Source organism: Rhincodon typus, unplaced genomic scaffold (genome assembly GCF_021869965.1).
Source record: "Rhincodon typus isolate 14 unplaced genomic scaffold, sRhiTyp1.1 hic_rhity00000112, whole genome shotgun sequence".
Lineage (NCBI taxonomy): Eukaryota > Metazoa > Chordata > Chondrichthyes > Orectolobiformes > Rhincodontidae > Rhincodon > Rhincodon typus.
Window position 1 is genome coordinate 1 of NW_025965750.1, and position 22,945 is coordinate 22,945.

The 22,945-nt window shown below is 40.7% G+C and overlaps 1 protein-coding gene across 1 annotated transcript; it reads right to left on the reverse strand.

Annotated features, from left to right (window-relative positions):
• Positions 1-234: 234 nt before the first annotated feature.
• On the reverse strand, positions 235-11,383 carry LOC109924792 (PAT complex subunit CCDC47; the record flags this gene model as incomplete). The annotated part of the gene is made up of 9 exons (XM_048621205.1): positions 11,119-11,383; positions 8,464-8,568; positions 7,779-7,953; positions 7,124-7,245; positions 3,549-3,614; positions 3,214-3,315; positions 2,166-2,276; positions 1,178-1,263; positions 235-293 (listed from the first exon to the last, which is right to left on the reverse strand). Coding segments are annotated over exons 1-9 (1,084 nt in total), but the record flags the coding sequence as incomplete, so codon positions are not given.
• Positions 11,384-22,945: the final 11,562 nt, after the last annotated feature.

A 22,945-nucleotide genomic window follows, 5' to 3' on the forward strand; every position in this document is an offset into this window, starting at 1 on the left:
TTACTCAATTCTTCCTATTTTAAATTGCAAGTTTTAAATGTTGAATTCCAAATAATGAAGAGTTATAGTGAACTCAAAATGTTAACTCAGTTTCTCTCTCCACAGATACTGCTAGATCCAAGTTTCTCTAGCATTTTGTATTTTTATTTCAAATTTCCAGCATCCTCAGTATTTTGCTTTTATTTTACCTTTAAATATACATTCACTGTACAAACTTCTTCCTCAATAACTTACCATTAAATGTAAACAGTAGTGTCTTTTTAGTGTCAGGCAGCTTAAGGGGCTGACCCTCTCTAAACAAAAAGGGAAGAGAAAAAGAATTAAAGAGGCACAGACAAAGCTTCCTCCTAATTGTATGGACAAGAAACAAGGGACATATTGCAGAATATTCCACACTTATAAATATATAGTAAGTATCAATTTTAATTTAGTGTAGCAACAATTCATCAACCCTTTGCTTCTCCCACCAAAACTGAAAGGTCTGAGGCATTGTCACCAGTTGCAAACACAAACTCTGCACCATTGCATCACAGTGATTTTTATTTTCTGACTTTTTATTAGAAGTTAAGAAGGTTCCTCGCCTTAAGAGTGAAGAGTTATCAAGTGTAGGCAAGAATGCTGATTTGGATATTACAATTAGAGCAGCCATGATGTTAATGAGTGGGGAAGCAGGAACAAGGGGCTGAATGACCTACTAATGCTGTTTGGTTGTAGGGTTGCTGTAGCAGCAATCCAGGCCAGCGTCCTCAAGGGCATGCTCGCTCCCTAAAGGTGTTATCAGGTACAGATTTCACAGACTAACAGTGGCACCTAGTCCCTCTCCCAACACCATGAGCCAAAATACAGACTTGTCAAATTGCCCGATAACAGCACATCACCAGGAACCCAGATGATGGCTGTCAGTGTAGGCCAAAGATTCAGAGACTCATTCAGTAGTGCCCCACTGCTGCCCCCAGACAGATCGGCTTACTCTGGTCTCAAATCTCAACCTGGCTGAGAATGCCCCGGACCCTCCACCAAGTGCTCTGAATGTGTCACTCTTATCCCACCCGGGTTGCGAATGAACACCCTCCCTCCCACCTCACAATATTCCTATAATCCGGGTGAAACATGAAACGACTAAAAAATCCTTAAAGAGTTCATTGAAATAATTCATGTTGATCTCAACGATACCTACTCTTGAATAATTTTAGCCCCAGAGAACTGGTCCGAGAAATGAACAGACTCAATCTTGTCAGCATGACTTGACAGGAAATGCACCATCTGGGATCAGAAAGAGAAAACATCCAGACATTAAATCCACAATAAATCCAGCTCTAGCAAATACCTGGACAGCTAAAAGACCGGACTCACGTAAAAAACCATCACTGTATAAACTGAAGCATGGATAGACTGGCATAGAGGTAGCATTGGTTATGCAATGAGTTGGATACTGCACTTTCACAAGTGTAGCCTGGGCACAAAATTTTAAAGTGATAAATTCAGTGAGGTGAACCATTTTGCTGGATCGAAAGTTGCCAAGAAAAACCAGTTCCCGGTTGGCAACGACAGAGTAAACAGAGAAAGGATAGAGCAATTGTTGTGGAAAATCAGCCCCCCAGCTTAGGGCTGGGCTCCATTGACAGGTACATGTAGAGGGAGCTTTATTCTGCTTCTAACCTGCATGGTACCTGTCCTAAGAGTGTTTCAAACAAAAAGCAAAATGCCTTGGATGTTGGAATTCTGAAATAAAAACAGAAAATGATGAAAGCATTCTGCAGGTTAGGTACCTCTGTGGAAAGTGAGAAAGGGGTGGTTAGGTGTTTCAAGATCTGTTTTTATTTCTGGGTATGTTTAATCAGGATACGAGTTATGTAAAGTGGAAAATGTTTAATTCATCAGCACTATAGTACACACGCACATTATTTATAGCTAACAATGCCTGGAGCGGAGGAAAATTGTTTATCGCTACAAGCAGTCCAGCTGATATCTGAGGCTTAGGCAGAGAATCTTGGTTGAATTCATACAAATTCAGTAATTACCTCCTAACTTTTACAAAATCTACTCACACACAATTCACCTGATGAAGGAGCAGCATTCTGAAAGCTTGAGATTTCAAATAAACCTGTGGACTATAACCTGGTGTTGTGTGACTTCTGACTTCACGCACAAGTCAGTATACTCACCCTGTTGTCCAGGATACCCTCGGTAACCTCGCCCATCTCAGACAGGATAGATAGTGAATCAGGAAGCCCAAATTTAATCCCTGACTTGGGCTTATCACTGCAGAACTCACTCTAGAAAAGAAAGTAGGTTTAAAAACTCCTTGACCAATAGCAATCACAGTCACTTAGATGTCAATTGGAGGGGCAGAAGTTATTCTTGTAGTAAGCTTTTAGATATCAACAGAACAGAAATTAAACATGTCAATCATGAAAGGACTTACGGCAGCCATTCTCCCTGCCATTGTTGAAGTGTCTGTGTAAAAAGTGATATTAAATTTACTTTCTATTTCCAGCAGTAATTATATTATTTCAGAAAACTTACATGTGCATTGTGCAGGGCGAGTCAAATTTTGGGGGTCACAAGACCCAAGGCAATAATGATTGCCATGGCGGTTGTACCAAGCTACCACAGCCATGCTCCTACTCTAACTGACCCTTTCTCTTAGTTCTCACTAATGGGTCACATCAATTTTCAAGCTTCAAATTGGGGTCATAGTGGGAATAAGTTTGGGAAGCACTAGACTAGTGTTTACATTTATATGTTTGCTATCTGTGTTTTCAGCAATAATTGAACAGCAATATTCTGAATGATTGCTATACTTCCTCCACAGGAGGATCACTGGATTTTCGACAATCTGTTAAACTTGTGATATCGGTAATATTACATTAGCCCTCTTGATTCCCCTCTGCAGTTCAATTAGGTCATGGCTAAAACACACTTCAACTCCATTTTTGAGAATGGTGTAAGGACGGAAAAGCATTATCCAATAAAAACCTGTCAACACTTGTGTCTTCAAGGCACTGAACTGTTAGTATTGGTGTACTAGTTACAATGAAGAAGTCTTAACTTTTGGAACATAAAATCTGTACAAACAGCATCAGGATTTAATACTTCACATGGTGGTGCCATACACTACCAGCCTGAACCCATGCATTCAAGTTAGTTTAGCAAATGCTACAAGCTATTCATCAAGAATTAAAGCACTCAGGATGGTCTTTCATTACGTACCAAATCCTGCATCTCCTTCTGCATGCGGACCATGGCCTTCCGTGATCCGATGGCAAACACATAGGTGTCCATGTCTTCTTCATTCATTGTCACTTTGATTTGCTACAGAGGGAATCAAAACAAGCTCTCATTTTCACTAAAATTTTGTTTTTATCTCATTTCCACTGCTTCCTTAAGACACAAGCATTTATATAGCAAAACAATGGTATGTGAGAAAAGAGAAAAAGAGAGGCAGAGTGAGTGAGACTGTGAAATAGATTAGAATGAACAGTGGAGCAGGCTTACTAGGCCAAATGCCCTACTCCTGCTCCGAGCTACTGTATTACCATACGTACCACTTGATCACTGGCCGGCCTCATCATCCTTGCAAGTACGTTTAACAGATCCTGCCGTTTTAAAAACTAGAAAAGAAGTAAGTTACATGTAGTTACAATAGCACGCGGACAGAAACATTTTTTCATCTGAAAAGAATCATGTTCCAGATGTGCTTTGTGTACCTTCCCCAAGATTGATAATTATCAATGCATTCCAGATTATGTCTATTTATGCTGTTCACCATTGCTTTTAGGTCTTCATTCATAGAGGTCATAGCTGCAGCGCTAACCCTAGTTTTCCCTCACGAATTGTTGATGCATTTAAGAAGGAAATATGGAGAGTATAAGGCCAAAAAGTTCTAATGAAGAAAGAGGGTGGGACAAAAAAAATCCAGCAAGTCCTGGATTTCGACAATATATAAGACTGGATAAAGAGAAAAAGAGGGGCTCATAGCAGATACTGAGGGCTAAAAACAGAAGCCCTACAGGAGTGTAGAACTTAAAAAGGAAATTAGGAAAGCAAAAACTGGATATGTAAAGATGATGATAGGTAAATTATAGGAAAATTCATACTTATTTTATAAAGTACATTAAGAACAAAAGGATAACTAGGGAAATAATAGGAACCATTAGGGAACACAGCAGTAATTTGAGAGTGGAGCTACAGCATGTAGGTAGGGCTCTAAATTAATAATTTGTTTCAGTGTCCACTAGTGAGAGGAATGATAATGGGTATAGAAATCAGGGAGAAAGGCTGCGATATAATTAAAGAAATAGCATAGACAGAGAGGACTTTGAGGGTCTGGCAGGCTTGAAAGTAGATAAAATTTTCAGGACTGGATAAAATATATACCAAGTGGTTGAGAGGCAAGGGAAGACATAGCAGGATAACAGCAATAATTTTCAGTTCCTCTCATGCCAGAGGACTACAGAAAAGCCAATATGATACCATTATTAAAGAAGGGAGGAAAGGATAGTCAGTCTAACCTCGGTGCCAGAGAAAATATTGAAACCAGTTCTAAGAGACAGAATTAATCTGCATTTGGAGATGCAGGGATTAACCAAATCAGTCAGCACTGTTTTGTTAAGGGGAGGTCATGTTCTGGACCTCAGCAAAGCTTTTGAAAAGGTACTGTATGGCACACTGACTGCAAAGGTAACAGTGCATGGAATTCAAGGAAATTTGGCTAATTGGATCCAAAATTGGCCGTCAGAAGTGTAATGAAACAGAGGGTAATGAGCGAAGGATGCTTTGTAACTGAAAGTCGGTGTTTAGAGGGATCTCACTGGGGTCAGTGTTGGGGCTATTGCTGTTTGTGTTTTACATAAATGGTTTCAACTTGAATGCAGAAAGGCTGATCAGTAAGTTTGCAGATAATATGAAAATTTGTAGAGTGGTAAATAGTGAGGCGAATAGCCTTCGATTACAGGAAGATATAGATGGGCTAATCTCAGGGAAATGGAATTCAGTCTGGATAAATGTAAGCTGTTGCACTTGGGCAGAACCAACAAGGCAAGGAAATACACCATGAATGGCAGAACCCTGGAAAGGAACAAGGATTATAGAGACCTTGGTATACATGTCCACCAATCCTTTAAGGTAGCAGGACAGGCAGATAAAGTGTTTAAGCAGGCAAATGGGTTACTTGCTTTTACTGGTCGAGGCAAGGTGGTTACGCTAGAATTGTGTAAAATGTTGGTTAGGCCACAGCTGGAGTATGTGTACAGTTCTGGAATCCACATTATAGGAGGGATGTGATAGCCTTGGGAAGAAGACAGAGGAGATTCATCAGGATTTTGCCTGGGCTGGGGAGTTTCAGTTATGAAGAGAGATTGGACAGGCTGGAGCTTCCCTTGGAGCAGAGATTGAGAGAGGACATGATTTGTAGAGTTGAGGCCAAGATAAGATCAGTCATGATCATATTAATTGGCAGAGTAATCTTGAGGGGCTTAATAGCCTATTCTTGCTCTTAGTTCTTATGATTGAGATGTGTAAAGTTGAGGGGGAATAGATAGGCTAGACGATAAAAAAAAAATCCCTTTGGTGGAGGGATTTATACCCCAGGTCATTGATTTAAGATAAGGGGCATGAGGTTTAAATGAGATGAGAGGGAAAAGTATAACCCAGAAAGCAATGGGAATCTGGAATTCACTGCCTGTCAGGGTGGTAGAGCAGAAACCCTCTTAACATTTAAGAAATATTTAGATGTCCAATTGTGATATCAAGGCATGGAAATGGACCAAATGCTGAAAAAATGAGATCAGAATAGTTTAGTGGTTGTTTTTGACTTACACAGACTCAATGGGGCTGAAGGACCTTTTCCTGAGCTGCAGATCTCTATGACTGTATTGGCAGATGGAGTTTAATTTGGATAACTGCAAGGTATTGCATTTTGCTAAAACGAACAAGAGCAGGGCTTATACAGTTAACGGCAAAGCCCCGGATAGTGTTGTCAAACAGAGAGACCGAGGGGTTCTGGCACATATTTCTTTGAAAGTTCCTTCACAGGTAGACAGGGTGGTTAAGGACGAGTTTAACATGCTTGCCTTCATTGCTCAGACCATTGAGCATAGGAGTTGGGACATCATGTTGAGGGTGTATAGGACATCGGTGAGACCACTTTTGGAGTACTGTGTACAGTTTGCATTGCCTTGCTATCAGAAGAACATTGTTAAATTGGAGAGAGCTCAGAAAGAACTTAGCAGGAAGTTGCCAGAACTGGAGGGTTTGAGTTACAAGATAAGCTGGATAGAGTGAGATTTTTTTCATTGGAGTGGAGGAGATTGAGGGGTGACTTTATAGAGGTTTATAAAATCCTGACGGGCATAGATAAGGTGAATAGCAAAGGTAGTTGACCTTGTGTGGTTGAGTTCAAACTATGGTGCGCATATTGTTAAGGTAAGAACAGAAAGATTTAAAAGGGATCCACTGAGAGTGGTTCACGTGTGGAATGAACTGCCAGAGGAAGTGGTAGATGGCAGGTACAGTTACAACATTTAAAAGACATTTGGACAGGTACATGAATAAGAAAGGTTTAGGAGGAATATGGGCCAAACACAGGCAAGTGGGACTAGTTTAATTTTTGGAAACTTGGTCAGCATGGACAAGTTGGACCAAAGGGTCTGCTTCCGTGTTGTATGACTCTAGGACCTGTGTATTTCTAATGTTGTGTGTTATTTCAGGGTCAGAAGTCACACAACACCAGGTTATAGTCTAACAGGTTTACTTGAAATCACAAGCTTTTGGAGCACTGCTCCTTCATCAGGTGAAGTGATGTGTGTTATTTCAGATAACTAACATTGTGGTTGGAGTTAATCCTTCACACGTTTTAATCCCTTTTACTTTGAAGAACGTTTTGAGCAACCTGACGTTTCATACTTAAGAATATTTGATTCTAATTGAGTCCTTTTATGTGGTGCTTATAATTTCTCAGTCCATCTGATAAAAATAACAAATTCAGGGAAAGTGTGCCGATTGACATTGAATACTTAGTATGTGAATTCTGAAAATCCAAAGAATTGTGAATTCACTTCGTTCACAACTTAGATCTCTGATCTTGAAGCCTCCAAGGCTGGATTCAAGCAGGTTCCCATACCTTCAGCTGAATGAGCATTCCCTCACAGCACACACGCCCTGAGCACCACAGGTTGTAGATATGTTCATTTTCCTGGGTCAGTTTCCCTGTGCTGATGGGTTCTTTATTGATCCCATCATCTCCTGCAAGCAAACAAAATCTCATCAGTTGCTACATTTTGCTATAAACACTCCCAGCTCCCAATCCATCCCAGCAGATAGAATTGTTAATGAGAAACCATTTGAACACTGGCCTATTATCACTCTAACCAAATAAAACCACCGCATATTTGAAGTGCCTCTATTTGGTCATTCCACCAAGTGCAGTACTGATCCATGGAGTTCAGACTGATCCGGTCTGGATAGGATTACGTTACTGTCTTACTGAGAAAACTGCATTTGATTCCAGCATCCCTGGCTGAGGAAGGACTAGGAAAAGAAGACGTCCAGTATGGTGACTGCTCATGATCATCATTAAATGGCCAGCTTGGCTCAGTTGACAAATCCTCCTGATGCGGAGCCTGGCCGTTCCTGTGTTACAGAACATTGTGCTGTGGAGTTGCTCCCCCGAAAGTGGTGACGACAACTGCAGAGCACATCAGCACAGCTAAACAACCTATGGCCACTGATCAGCTCACCAACAACAGAACAAAAGAGCTTGTCATTCAGCCACTCACCAACAAGGGAAAAGTTAGTCTCCAGCAGTTCTTTGTGAGAGTTGAACCACGCAGTAGCCAGCCTGCTGTTTTTGTTTTTCCCTATGATGTAGTTCATGATGTAAGCCAACAGGCCTGTCACCATCAGAATCTCCATGTAGTAGCTTTCCCAGCTGTTCTGCAGATGATGTGGGACCTAACCAGGATTAGGAGGACAACAATCAGAAGTGTGAACTAGTGTATGAAAGACAATATACTCAACCCAACTGCAACAATCAGCAGGGTCCCAGCACCAATCTCCAAACTCTTCAGACTGCATAAGTGCACCAGCATCACCTTCAGCTCCCACTTTTGAGACCTCTGGCCTGTGCCTCACGTCCTATTGTTTAACCAAAATACCACAGCATCAGCCTTGGTGCTGCCAGATAACATGCAACTCAAGTCAACCAAACTTCTGTTCTTGTGCATTTTCTATGTGGGATTTTCTTATGGTGATGTATTTGAGGGCCAGGTGACATCTAGCCGATTTTGTCCCCCACAAAGGCAACTGCAGCATCATGACTGGCAGTCGAGCTGGGATTAGCTAAGAATGCAGATTGGGTGCCTCCCAGCTGGTATACATGCTCCTTTATTAAACTGCAGTTTCCCAGGGACTTCACAGAATCTGCAGGAGAGACTTTTGGTGTGATTGTTGCTGAGTACTTACATTAACAATTTTAATCGGATCTTTGCTTCTGCTGGAAGGTCTGTCCACCTCCTCGTAGCCTTCAAATTCTTCATCATCAAATGGCTCTCCTTCTGCATCGCCCTCCTGTTCAATAAAAGATGGTATTTTCAGAGAAATACCCTGTACCAGTTTTATTTTATTTTCCCTTAACGGTTGTTTGTTTGCCTTTTGTGTGAATGGGGCCAATTAGATTACTTTGTTGTTTAATTTTGCTCGAATAAAGTTACTATATAGTTAATAAACTGTTAAGTCTTCTGCTTAAATTACAAACTTATGTTGAAAATTGATTGCTTGCAAACTCTGGGACTGGTTATTCAAGAAGTCTAGTTCGGCACGATTGGGTCAATTTTGAGGGTCTTTGAAGTTTTCAAAATTATTGTGTTGCAAATACAGGAAGTAGAAAGACTGATTTGGTTTGGCTGTCTGTCTCTGTGCCAGTTTTACATGTTGTTTCTGTCACTGGCTGGGAAGATATGTCGCCGCATGAATAAACAGAAATCTACATTCATTCATAAATAACACTTTATGAAGAAAAGGGCTAATCTGAATCCTTTACCCCGTAATTAACTACACAGTTTTTCATTTCGTTCTCAGTCTTTAGTTCATTTCATTGTGTTGGTGTTTAGTGTCAATGAAATTGCTTATTCCACTCGTGTGCATGCCAACAAACTATTAATCTGGTTCTTCTGAGGAGAGTGGGTGAGTGGAGATTAAAGGGAGTGATATCACAGTCAAATCCAATACATATCTCACTTGTTAATCACCTGTGGATCACTGGATAGTGAAGCGTAGTCGCAATCTTGTTCATTTTTCTCGGTCCAGATATGCAGGGTCAGCTTCATACTCTAACTGCTTGATGTCAGCATGTTGGACCAATACAAAGAAAAAGTGGCTTTACACTGCTTCAGCTTCTAATTCAAGGCAGACTAATGGAGAACAAACTCCTCCCTGAATACCATGAAGTCAGGCATTTCATAAGTTTGATGTAGAACTAATACTCCTTCTACACTATCCTAGTAGATGAGGGACAGTGCAACAACAAAATTCATACATTGGCTACATCTTGGATGCTTTAAAAACCAACTGCACTGCTCCCACACCTTAAAGTCCTCCAAACTGTCAGCGCTGGGAGTCAACTTCAGTTTTGAAAACTTACATTGATATATTTATGTGAGAACACAGAGGCAATTGGAGTTGACAACAATCAGCTATGATCCAACTGAATGGTGGAACCAAATGGCCAACTCTTGTCCCTCACATCAGGATCAGCCAATAAATTTAACAAGCCTTTCTTGTTACCACAGCAGCACTAATAATGCATGAAAAGTCAATTCATGCAGTAGCTTGGGTGGGAAAAGCAGCACTGACAGAGTATGAAATCGGATGGTAGAAGGGCAAGAGGAGTTCAAACAGCATAATATAATCAAAATGGTGTTTATCAGCTATAACTGGGGAAGAAAAAAATCAAGTCTCTACATACTCTTGCACTGAGAACAACAAACAAAACTGGGAAAAATAGTGCTTATTGACCAAAATAGAACATCAGAACTTAAAGCACTTATTGAAATGTAGCTACAGCCTGGCCAGAAATGGTAATGAAATCACCAGGAGGGAGGGAGAAAGGGAATTGTATTAATTAGAGACAGCATTAGAGCATAGGACTTAAATAGGGAATTGGTCCAAAGATTCCTCTTTGCATTAAGGTAACGAACAGCAAAGGATTGGTCATATTACAGAGACTGCTATAAAGTAAAGACTTTGTTCAAACCAGAGCTCAAGATGTTTCAGATTATAAAAGGATAATGAGTGAATAATAAGATTGTTTTCACTCAACCACACATTGGTATCAAGAGATCACCATTTTCAGTATCAGAAATAAAAGAGAGAGAGTTAGGAGCAATTTCTTTATGCAATTTGGCGAAAATACAGAAGCTAGTGTTGAAAGAGCTCATGAACCCTTTACAGAATTAGATGATTGGTTGAAAAAGAAGAACATTAAAAGGATTAAGGAAGTGGAGAGTAGGATCTCAAGTGACTGATGTGGCAGAGAACACTAGGGCTTGACTTGATGAATGGAAAGGCAAGCAAGTGTTCTGGAACACAATATTACCAAAATCTTTCCTGTTACAATGAACTCTACAGGCAGCAAAGGATCGCATGTAAGAGGAACAAGAATAGGTCACTTGGCCCTTTGATCCTGCTCAACCAGTCAATAAGATCATGGCTGATCTGATTTTAATCTTAATTCTACAGTTCTTTGTTAAATCCTACATACCACTAAAAATCCATCATCCAACAGGTGGTCAAAAAAATCTATCTCTGCCTTAAAAATATTTAAAAATTCTGCATCCACTGTCTTTTGAGAAAGAGAATTCCAAATGCTCTCAATCCTCAGAAAAATTGTTGCATCATCTTTCTTACATGGCCAACCTCTTATTTTTAAACTGTGACCCATAGTTCTAGATTCTCCCACAACCGGAAACATCCTTTCCACATACACTCAATCAAGTTCCCTCGGGATCTTATATGGATCAATATCATATATTGTAGAAGAGCAAAAGCCTTGGTTCAATATTTCTGCATGCAAGAAAGAAATATGGGCACTTGTCAGCAGTCCCATGGTGCCTCACTTACTCCTGCCACATCTGAGTCCTCAAAATCTTCCTGGTTTTCATCCTGATCCTCCACTTCTACAGTTGCCTCTTCCTCATCATCTTGAACAGTAGTGACCTTCTGGATGGTCTCCTGGGGTACATCCTCACTTGTGTCTTCAAACTCTGCAAAGTCATTGTCATCATAATCAGCAATATCATCGGTGTCTTCAAAGTCTTCAAACTTGCCAACAGCAAGTCCACAGCTCAGCAAGAGAGGAAACAGGAGATAGAACTGCATGATGCTTCAGTCTGAAAGAAAACAGAGGTTCAGAATACAACGGGAAAAAAGTGCACCCAACACAGCAGACTCTTCAGTGTATCAAAAGATCAGTCTTTCAACGAGATCACCAATGATCCACGTCACCATGTTAGCCACCTCAGTTCTAGATTCCTATTGCACTTGCGTGACAAAAAGCTGTCAATCTCAGTTGATATTTTCTATTGGCTTTAAGCCACATGACTAGTTTTGGATAGGGTGCAAACAATCAGAAATCCATTTCCCTTATGTGAAGGGATGCACCCTAGTATTATTCCTCAGTGGCTTAGCTCTAATTTTAAGTTTGTGCCTACAGGATGAAATCAATATGGAAAAAGTGTGATCCACACTACAGATCTTGCAACATCTTTCAGGGGCTGCTTTTGAGCTCAAAGGAGAGGACCGTCACTTTGCTAATAACCTGCAAAATCAGTATGCTCATCTGACCTGCAGCTAGCTTTGCTCAAGATGTCCCAACACATGAAAATAAAAATCCTGGTCTTCAAATTCTTCCACCATCGCACATTTTCATATACCTGCATACCCTCTGGATTTTGGTCCTTTGCACACACCACTTCGTGAACAAATATTCACAACTCAACACGTAATCTGATGCTGCACACAGGGCTATCACTACATGCACATATCTTAAGGTTGCATTGGGTGGGGCAGTTCACATTCAAGACAGAGAACAAGATACGTCACAAATGTCACACCAAGAAGAAAATCACAATTAAGCATACATACAAATCAATTAACCAAATGACTAAAAATACACCTTGGTGAATTTGCTCATCTTCATTAGCAAAGTTAGTTTTAATCACTGATGCTCAAGATTAACAACGCCACTCTCAAAAGGGGTGATGAGGCCCTTATGGAGTGAAAGTGGGATTGCTCCTTGTTGTGGAGAAGGTCAAGCAGGAACTTAATAAAGCTGTGCAAGGTTTTGATAAAGTATATAAAGAAACTGCTTCTAGTTGCAGAAGGATTACTGACCAGAGAACAGAAATCTAAGGTAATTAGGAAAAGAACCATCATCAAAAGAATAAAACGTAAGCAGTAAGCTGTGATTTGAAATGCACTGCCTGAAAGAGCAGCGCAAGTCAATTGAGCAATAACTTTCAATGAGGAACTGGATACAATTTGAAAAGGAAGTCGACAGGACTATCCGGAAGAGCAGACAAGTGGGACAAGTTAAACAGCCCCTCTGAAGAGCCAGCCATAGCATCATAAACTAAATGGACTGCTTCTGTGCTGTACAATTCTACAAACATTTGAAGTGGGTAATGGACACATTCAGAAAACTTGCCGGACATGATACTTAAGACTTGTGATAACTTGGAGTTTTGGCCAATGCCACGAGGTGAAACATGAATTCATTTGTAAATGTATACCATGTAGTATAAGGTTTAAAAAAAAACTGCTGCTGTTGACTACAGCGTTGGCTTGAAACAGAGACAAAGGCAGTGGGAGGTCAGCCTCACACTTGAGTGGAAGTCAACATAATCTCTGCATTTACTGACAGCAACTCACATTAATACTTGAAGGTCATGGGACACTGGCAACTGCCCTACCCCTGGACAAAAAGGTCCAGGTTCAAGCCCCCGCCAGGACTTGTTGGTCACAGGAGTGTTCATGACTTGGCTCAACAGGCTGAAAATCACCCCACAAATTCTTCCAATAATTCCCTAAAGGGAAAATGTGTGCGTGTGAGAACACACATGAAAAGAACTTGCTTCAAGATATGAGCACTAGGTCAACAAGAGCATCTCAGGTTTGGTCACCTAATCAGCCACATCACCTGTTTCCAATTCTCACTAGATTATTCCTACAACAAGAATGTTGTTGGTGAAGAGAGATAACTCTGGAAGCCAGTCCATCACCCCGCGATCCCACTGACTCAGCTGCCTATGTGCTCTCATCAGAAGCTGACAGGTTCTTCCTTTATATGATCTAATAGGACACAGCAAACAAAACACAGGTCTCCTGAGTCAATACCAGGAACAGCAATTCAGTCTTGCTCTGCCCTCAGAAGTCTCCTGCATTAAAATCAAGTTGGAGGTGTTTTCAAATAACAATCATCTCCTTATATTTGCCTATTATTTCAGCTGGAAGAACCACTATAAGACAGACAAAATGGTTAAATGTTCTCAATGTGATGAATCCATCAGTTTATCACACAGTATAACATTTATCAAACATTCAAGAACAAATTACAACAATCTAAAAACGGCAGCACAACATTTGCAGACAGCCTGACCAAACAATACTCATAATAATCATTTAACTATGGAATACAAGGATTAAGGTATTGTCATCAGCTTAGCCACCACCACCCCCATCCTCCCCCAACACGTGAACACACCCAAACACTCAATTTATAGACAGTCAATGTGGCATTTTATAAATTCCTACTTTAGAAATTAAACCAGTCTGACTCCAAACCAAAACACAAGGATTCTAAACAAGGCCTCACACTCAACATGCATTGTCTGACCCAAAATGTCACCTCTTCTTTACACTGAAAGAACCATTAGTTCTCTCAGGACAGTGACTTGAAATGAATTTGGGGATTTACATATACATACTAATCAATTAAAACCTTCTAACTGACTAAACAGCATCTTAATTTTGTTTAATACATCCTCATCAGTGGAGTGACCCTTTGATCTTTTACTTATAAATTCCGTATCTGATACTACCTCTCTCACGAACACCTGAAGGAGGACAGGCTCCGAAAGCTTATGTTTTCAAATAAACCTGCTGGACTATAACCTGGTGTTGTGTGATTTCTGACCTTGTCCACTCCAGTCTAACATTGGCACCTCCACATCATGGTGACCCACCCTTCATGAGCATGTAACCACCATCAATTCTCTACAGGGAAGGAAATCTGCCATCCTTACCTGGTGCGGCTTACGCGTGACTCCAGACTCTCAGCAATGTGGTGGACTCAATTGCATTTTGGGCAATTAGGGATAGGCAATAAATGCTGGTCAGGCCAATGATGCCCACAAAAATGAATAAAAAATGCTTTAAAAGCAGTGTTTAACTTGGACTTTACCAACAGAATGTCCCAGTGCACCAAAATAAATCCAGTAATATGCTGACTGATTAATCACTGACTGTGACAGGTTGATTATATACACAAATACTTAACACCAGGCATGATCGAGTACAGAAATGAGCTTTGGTTCAAGTGATTAAATGGGATTTCTCCATGTTGCCCTGGTCAGCGTCCTGGAGAAGGTTGATTGGCCTTTTACCTGCCCTGCCATTCAATAAAGGTCATTATGGCCAATTTTGTATATGGGTTGCACTTTGCCTGTACCCCTATTATCCTTCTATTTCTCTCCATGTCCAAATTATTAAACTGTTAATGTACCAAATTAAAGTATTAATCCCAACCTGAATTGACTCATTAACTGACCACTCCAGTCAACTGAGATAAAGAATTCCAAAAGCTCTCAATTCCCCAAGTGAAGATAGTTCTCATCTCAGTCCTAAATGGCCAACCCCTTACCCCGAGATCATTACCATCCAATTGTGGACTCTTCAACTAAGAGAAATAGCTGCTCAGCATATATCTGATCAAGCCGCTTGTGAATGCAAGTGTTTCTTAGTTTTGTTCCTCAAAGGTCCGGCTCTAATCGTTTGTAGGGTCTTATCTAAAAGACTAAAAACAGAAATAATGTCTTTTCATCACCACTTAATACCTTGGAAGCTTTCATCAAATCATCCTTTTACCTTCCAAATTCCCAGAAATGCAATGTTCTAACCACCTGCTGTGATTTAATCCTGGAATCTAACATTCAGGGAGAGAATGCAGTGAGCATTTATAAAGCCAATCAACATATCCTTTCTAAGCCTGCAGTTCAAATACTCAAAACGTGATTCAAGCAACCCTTTGTACAGCTGCAGTACAGTTTCTACCCCCGAGTATTCTAACCTCACATTTGCCTATGCTGATAGGAGCTGGGCTCTTCCTGAGCAAAGATTGGCTTCTGAACAGGGAAAGGGTCTAGATGGTAAGGTTGAAATTTGTGTTAGTACTAAACTATAGACCCATAATAAAACCCTTCTAAATCTCACTATTTTGTTGGCTCATTCAATAAATGGAATGCAGGACCAATGGGAAATTCCTAACAAAGACACACAGGAAAGCCACACACACTGACCAAGTACGGAATTTCAACAGCAACCATCCTAACACCCACAAACGAAGTTGCGTGAAAACACTTTTTAAACGGGCAACAACACACTGCAGCAACACAGAACCACATTAAAAAAAAAAGAAGAGTACTTCCAAGTATTCAAGGACAACAGATACCCGAACAACTGGGTCAGAGGATGCCTATTACATGAACGACAACAGGAAGATACTGCACGCCCTGACACACTCATCACGCTACCTTACATCAAGAACACATCTGAACTGACCACAAGACTCCTACGACCACTAGGCATCAGAGTAGCACACAAACCCACATCAACCCTACGCCAACTGCTAAACCGAACCAAAGACCCGTTACCCAGTATGGACAAGACCAACGTCATATACAAGATCCCCATGCAAAGACTGCGACAAACAGTACACTGGACAGACAGAAAGAAAATTAGCCACAAGAGTACACGAACATCAACTAGCAACAAAAAGGCACGACCAATATTCGCTCATCTCCATCCACATGGATGAGGAACACCAGGATCCTGGGACAGGCCAAGCACAGACAAGCATGGGAACAAACACATAGAGCTAGATCCTATATATTCCAATGCAAAGGAAAACCGGAAGTGAGGTAGCCTAGCTCAACGGACACCAGGGTTTAAATACCAGGCAGGAAAACACAACAGCGCTTCATCGGAGGTTGCACTGATGACGTCACCATATCTCCTATGTTCACATCCAAATCATTTACATAAATGACGAAAAGCAGTGGACCTAACACCACCAGTCATATAGATCAGGCTCTGTCCTCATCAATCCTCTTCGTTACTTCTTCAAAAAACTCATTCAAATTCGTGAGACACGATTTCCCACACACAAGGCCACGTTGATTATTCCTAATCAGCTCTTGCCTTTCCAAATACAGGTAAATCCTTTCCCTCAGGATTCCCTCCAACAACTTGCTCATTATTGATGTCAGGCTCACTGGTCTATTGTTCCCTGGCTTTTCCTTACCACCCTTCTAAAATATTGGCATCATGTTAGCCAACCTCCAGTCTTCTGGCACCTCACCGATGGCTATCAATGATACAAATATCTCAGCAAGGGGTTCATCTATCTTACCTATTAGGCCTCTTGCACCGAAATGAATGAAGTTTATCAGTCCTGCCTCATCCTCTTTGCTCCTACCTGCCCTGTCTGTTTGACTTACTATTTTTCCCAACTGTACCAGTCTCAGACTGATCTCTTTCCTGACTACCTCCCTGTTACTCATTCTGTTTTCACAAAAGATGCAAAAAATCACCCAGAAATAAGAGGTAACCGAGTGGTTTGGGAAACTGAGGAGCTGAACTAAATTAGCATTAGTAGATAGCACATGAAAAATTAAATCATTTAAGACTGTTAAATCTCCTGGATGAACTACATCCCAAAATGTTCAAGGAAGTGGCTAGAGAGACAGTGGATGCATTGGTGGTTACCTTTCAAAATTCTAGAGATTCTGGAAAGTTTCCTGTAAAGTGGCAAGTAGAAATGTAACCCCTATTTAAGGAGTGAGAACTACAGACTTTAGTTTGACATCACTAGTAGGGAAAATGTTAAATTCTACTTTAAAGGATGCAAAGACTGGAAATTTAGTAACTAATGATAAAATTGATAGTGTCAACATTAAATTTATGAAAGAGAAAACATGCTTGACAAAAAGGGTTGGGAATTTTTTGAGGATATTAATCCAGTGGATATGATGTACGTGGATTTTCAGAAGTGTTTTGAAAAGATCTCACACAGATTAGTAAACAATATTACAGCCCTTTGGACTGAGGCTTATGTACTAACATGAATTGACAATTGATTAAGAGACAGAAAACAGAGAATAAGGGTAAATGGATCATTCTCAGGATGGCAGGCTGTTACTAGTGAGGTACTGCAAGGATTAGTGCTAGGTTGCAGTATTTACAAGCTGTAAAAATGATCTAAATGTGGGAACCAATATTAATATTTCCAAATTTGATGATATCAACTTGGGTGGGAATGTAAGTTTACAGATGCAGCAAGGATATTTGGACAGATTAAGTCAACGGGTAAGAACATGGCAGATGGAACACAATGCAAATAAGCGTGAAGTTATCCAGTTTGGCAGAAAAAACAAAGAAAGAATATTTCTTAAGTAGTGAAAGGCTAGGAGGTTTTGGTGTCCAAAGGGACCAAGGCGGCCTTGTTCATGACTCATTAAACGTTAGCATGCAAGTGCAATAAGAAATTAGAAAGAAAACTGGTTTGTTGGCCTACATTGCAAGGAGATTTGAGTACAGGAATGAAGATCTCTTGCTGAAATTGTAGAGCTTTGGTGTAACCTCATCTTGAATACAGGGGTTCCTGACTTACTAACATCCAACTTTGGAATGCTCATACTTATCAACATGATCCTAAAGGTGGTAATTCTTAAATATCCAACATACAAATATTTTCAGTACTTATAAACAGCTGCTTCATATTGACCTGCATTGTGTTCCAACTTGCATACAAATTACTTGTGAACTGACTGCAGAATGGAAACCATTCCAACCTGGAGACTGCCTGTATTATGCAGTTTTGGTCTCCTTATCGAAGGAAGGATATACGCGCCTTAGGAGTTCAACGGAGGCTCCCAAGATTATTCAGGGGTGGTAGTATTCTGTGACAAGGAGAATTTGTGGAAACTGGGCCTGTATATTCTCAAGCTTTAAAAAATGAAAGGCGATCTCACTGAGATTTAAAATTCTTGCAGGACATGACATGATGGATACAGACAGGATGTTTACCCTGTCTTATGAATCTAGAACCAGAAGACAATCTCAGAATTACATTACGACATTTAAAACACAGAATAGGAGGAATGTCTTAACTCAGAGGGTGATAAATCTTTGGAGATCCCTGTCCCAGAGGCTGTGGAAGATCAATTATTGAGCATGTTCAGGATCAAAATCAATAAATTTCCAGAATCTAATGACATCAAGTGATATGGAATGAGTAGGAAAATGATAATGAGGCAGGTGAATAGCCAAGATCACAGCCTGCCTCTGACCCTATCATTCTAACCTGTTTTCTGTTAACCGAGATTCAAATCCCAGCTGTTTAATATACTATCCAGATTATATGAGCCCTAAAACCCTTGCTGCATGCAATGAAATGCCTAGAATTCTCTATCCCAGAGTGTTCTGGAGGCTAGATCACTGAAATTATTTAGAAAGAAGGTAAATAAGCTTTTTGAAATATCAGGGAGTTGAGGGCTATGATGAACTGGCACAAAAGTGGAATTGAGGTTTGGATCATATCAGCCATGATCTTGTTGAATGGCAGGGCAGGCAATGTGGGTGAATAGCCTACGCTGCTCTTAGTTCTTATGTAATCCTGAACTGGTTAACCTCAATTAGCTCCGTGGCACCAATATATTAAATTCAAGATCTTGTCTTTCCATGAATCTCTCCATTTCACCACCACAGTCCAACAAGTTTTTCACTAAACTTCAATCCCTGACAGAATCACCCATACAGCAACCACAATCAGGCAATGCATCCCAATAGCATCCAATAACAATCAGTCTCATGCAGAAGTGAAGACATTTATGGCAATTTGTTGAGCTTGCAGGAAACCTCAAGCAATAAAATTGACCTAAATCTGACTGTGCACTGCAGCCAAAGTAATAATTATTTCAATTTGTCACTTTATAATGTTATCTAATCTCTGCTTCCTGATTCACCATGTCTTAGATTTGTTTTAACTGTACTAGGTTTGAGGCAACAGCAGCAAAGGATAGAAAAGGAAGCAAATCCCTCTCTCCAGATGCCACTACCTCATAGTATGCTCTACCTCACATACCCATGTATGTGGAAGTTGAAAATCAACCTACTCAATGGGCTATTCTTGGTGCTCTCACGTCCAACAGGTCTTGATGACCCAGCACCTTTGCTCTTTTGTTTGAGAAAGTTGTACAGATATTTCTTTTTCTGACAAGTGCTTATGCAAAAAATCAATGAACTGGTTTTCTATTGTGTCTGAACAGAAGTTTTAGTAGTATACATTTAGATTGAAGCATTCTCTCTGGCGCCAGTGCTACTAGTTGGCTACAAAACTTGCCTTAAGAGTGATACTAAAAATGTTAATAACACAGACAGACACCCACTGATGCTTTTTCACTGCAACCAGCTCAAAGTGAATCAATTATATGATAGACAGGCCTGTCAAGATACTGTCATGTGAAGACAGAATCACTCAATAATTTACAAATCATCTCAATGATGTGGATAAAGGAGCCAAATATTCAATTTGCTGATGATGCAACAGGTAGTTAACTATCAAGTGGACAATAAGGAGTCTGCAGAGGGATTTTGACAGGTTAAATGAATGGGCAAAAACTTGGCAGATGGAGTATAATGTTGGAAAATGTTAATTAGCCCACTTTACGGGGGAGCAAGTGAAAAGCAGCATATTTTTAAATGGAGAGAGATTGCATACTCCAGGGGTAGAGAGGAATTTTGCTGTCGTATAGCACCAGTCACAAAAAGTGAGTATGCAGGTACAGCAAGTGGTTAAGACAATAAATGGAATGTGGTCATTTATTGCAAGGGGAATGGAATATAGAACTAGGGATGTTTTGCTATAGTTGCACAGGGCATTGGTGAGACCATATCCAGTGTACTGTTTACATTTTTGTGTCTCCTTATTTAAGGATATTAATGTCTTACAAGCAGATTAGAGAGATTCTCTCAACGGATGGTTGGAATGGAGCTGGGGTCATCCTAGAAGGTTTGTACAAGCTGGGTCTGCAACCAATGGAATTTAGAAGAATAAGAGATGATCTTATTCAATTGTATAGGATTCTAATGGGACTTGACAGAAAGGATGCTTCCTTTTGTGACAGGAAATATAACCAGAGAAGACAGTTTAAATTTATCAATTTAAGATGGAGACAAGGAGAAATTATTCCTCTGGGATGAGGGGGTAGGCAAAAATGCAAATCATAGACACAATCAGATCTTACGAAATAGCAGAGTTGGCTCAACAGGCTGCATAGCCTCTTCTGCTCCTAATTTGTACGTTCATATTATTTACAGGAGAAATTTTCCCTTCACTACCAGGGGCAGCTAGCACTGATCCAGACAGCAGTAAGCAAAAACAAGCTTCACTGTTTAAAGGAATCCAGCAACTGGCCTCCTGCTTTCTAACTGCCAGATATTCTTCTAGTCTTTCACTATGCCTAAGATTAGACTGGGTGTGATATCACAGAAGAATTGCTGAAATTTTACACATGTTCCTCCTGTGGTGGAAAACATTGATACAAATATGAATACAACAATGCTATATTCCATGACTACATTCTTCGAAAGAAGGCCTTACATTAAACACTAAGTGAACACTTTTCTTGTCTTTCTATAGATTTGAGTCACTCCTCATATTGCAAGATTAAAGTCACATACACCATTCCAAAATAAAAGATTTGCCAAGTGTGGTCTATTGGAAAGCATATGCCTATAAACAGACATACTACCCTAACTTGATTAGTGGCACTACCAATCCAAATGTTTAATTTCAAAATATCAACGGTGTTGTTATCACACTGCTGGGGAGAAAAGTGAGTGGAACAGAAATCAAAACAAAGTGCTGGAATAACCCAGCAACATTTGTGGACCCAGTAAGGCCCAATGTCCTGGGGTGCCCCATGACAGCAATGTGTTTCCTATCACATCCAACACTGTAGTTGACCTGGGATAACAGGGGTAGAGCATGTCAGTTGAAGAGTTTCCAACATTTAATTCCCTCAATTCTGCAATCCAACAGTGGTACAAATTAGCTGAACATTCTCAGAAGAAAAACATTTGACATAATTAAAAACTGCTTAACAGCATATAAACAAAGCTTCTTTTTCAGTGACAAAGAATCATAAAATCCCTACAGTGTAGAAAGATGCCATTCGGCCCATCGAGTCTGCATCTACACTCCAAAGAGTATCCCATCTGGATCCAACCTATTAAGTTTTTACTATGGCTAACTCACAAGCCTGAACATACCTGGACAGTATGAGGAGTTTTTTTTTTTAAAAAACACAGCCATTCAACCTAACCTGTACACCTTTGGACTATGGGAGCAAACTAGAGTACCTGCATGAAACCCCAAACTACCTGGAGGAAATCCATGCAGGCACAGGGAGAATATGCAAACTCCACACACAGTTGCCCAAGGCTGGAATCGAACACGGGTCCTTGGCACTGTAAGGCAATAGTGCCAACTACTTTGCCACCGTGCTGCCCTTCAAGGCTTGAGGCAATTCTGGTAAAGGAGGTCACTAATTGGTTTCACTTTATGTTGGAAGTCTCAAGAGAACGATTAGAAAACTACTGAATCAATTCATGTATTCAAGTTTGCTGATCATATAAAATTAAATGGGAGATCGCGCAATGAGGACATAGGTTGTGCAAAGCATGTAAATAAAGTCGAGAGGTGTAGAGCTGGATGAACACAGCAGGCCAAGCTGCATCAGAGGAGCAGGAAGGCTAATGTTTCGGGCCTAGACCCTTCTTCAGACCCATTTTCAGTTACAGAATAACAGGACAGGTGGAGTGCTCTATTCAAAGCCCTGCAAATGATAAGAAACCACTAGGAGGACAGGAAATGCTACATGATGACCCTGAAAGCCTTCCTAAATGTCCTTGTTGACACGTGGGAATCATATGACCTAGATTGCACAAACTGGAGAAAAATCATCTGTGAAGGTGCCAACCATGTTGAGACCAAGTGCAAGCCTGACATACCAAGCAGGTAAGAGCTATGAGGAGCTGGCATGAATGAGAAGATGCCTGGGCAGATTAGTCAGGACAGGGCAGGCTTGGAAGAGATGAATAGCCAGCTCCTGCTCCTATTTATGTTCTTATGGAACAAATTGTGAAAGTAGGTTGCCGTTCAGGTCAACGTAGCTGCTCGATCGAGAGAAAAAAAGGAGCCATGCTTAATACCAGATCACTGCTTTTTGCCTGCAACCCTCTAAAGCTCCTCATCCTCAAGAATCACTTCTTAATTACTAACGATGGAGTTACTTTCCAAACCATTTCAAGGTCAAATGTTACACATCCCAGCCAAGCCTCTCAGCTTTCCTCAATGCAAGCCAGGCACCCTTAAATCGGGGTCATGACCCCGAGGGAGGTCGCCGGTAAACTTGAGAAACCTCTGATCAATTGAATGAAAACCTCCCGGACTGGACCCCGGGGGGGGGGGAGGGGGAGGGGGAGGGGAGACCGGAGCTATGTCAGCGAGAGGGGGTCAAACAGGGCGCCCGGGGGGGAAAGAGAGAGGTGGGTGCGGCCCGGAGCTTCCATCATTGAGCCGGGACACTCTCCTTCCTCCCTCCCCCCG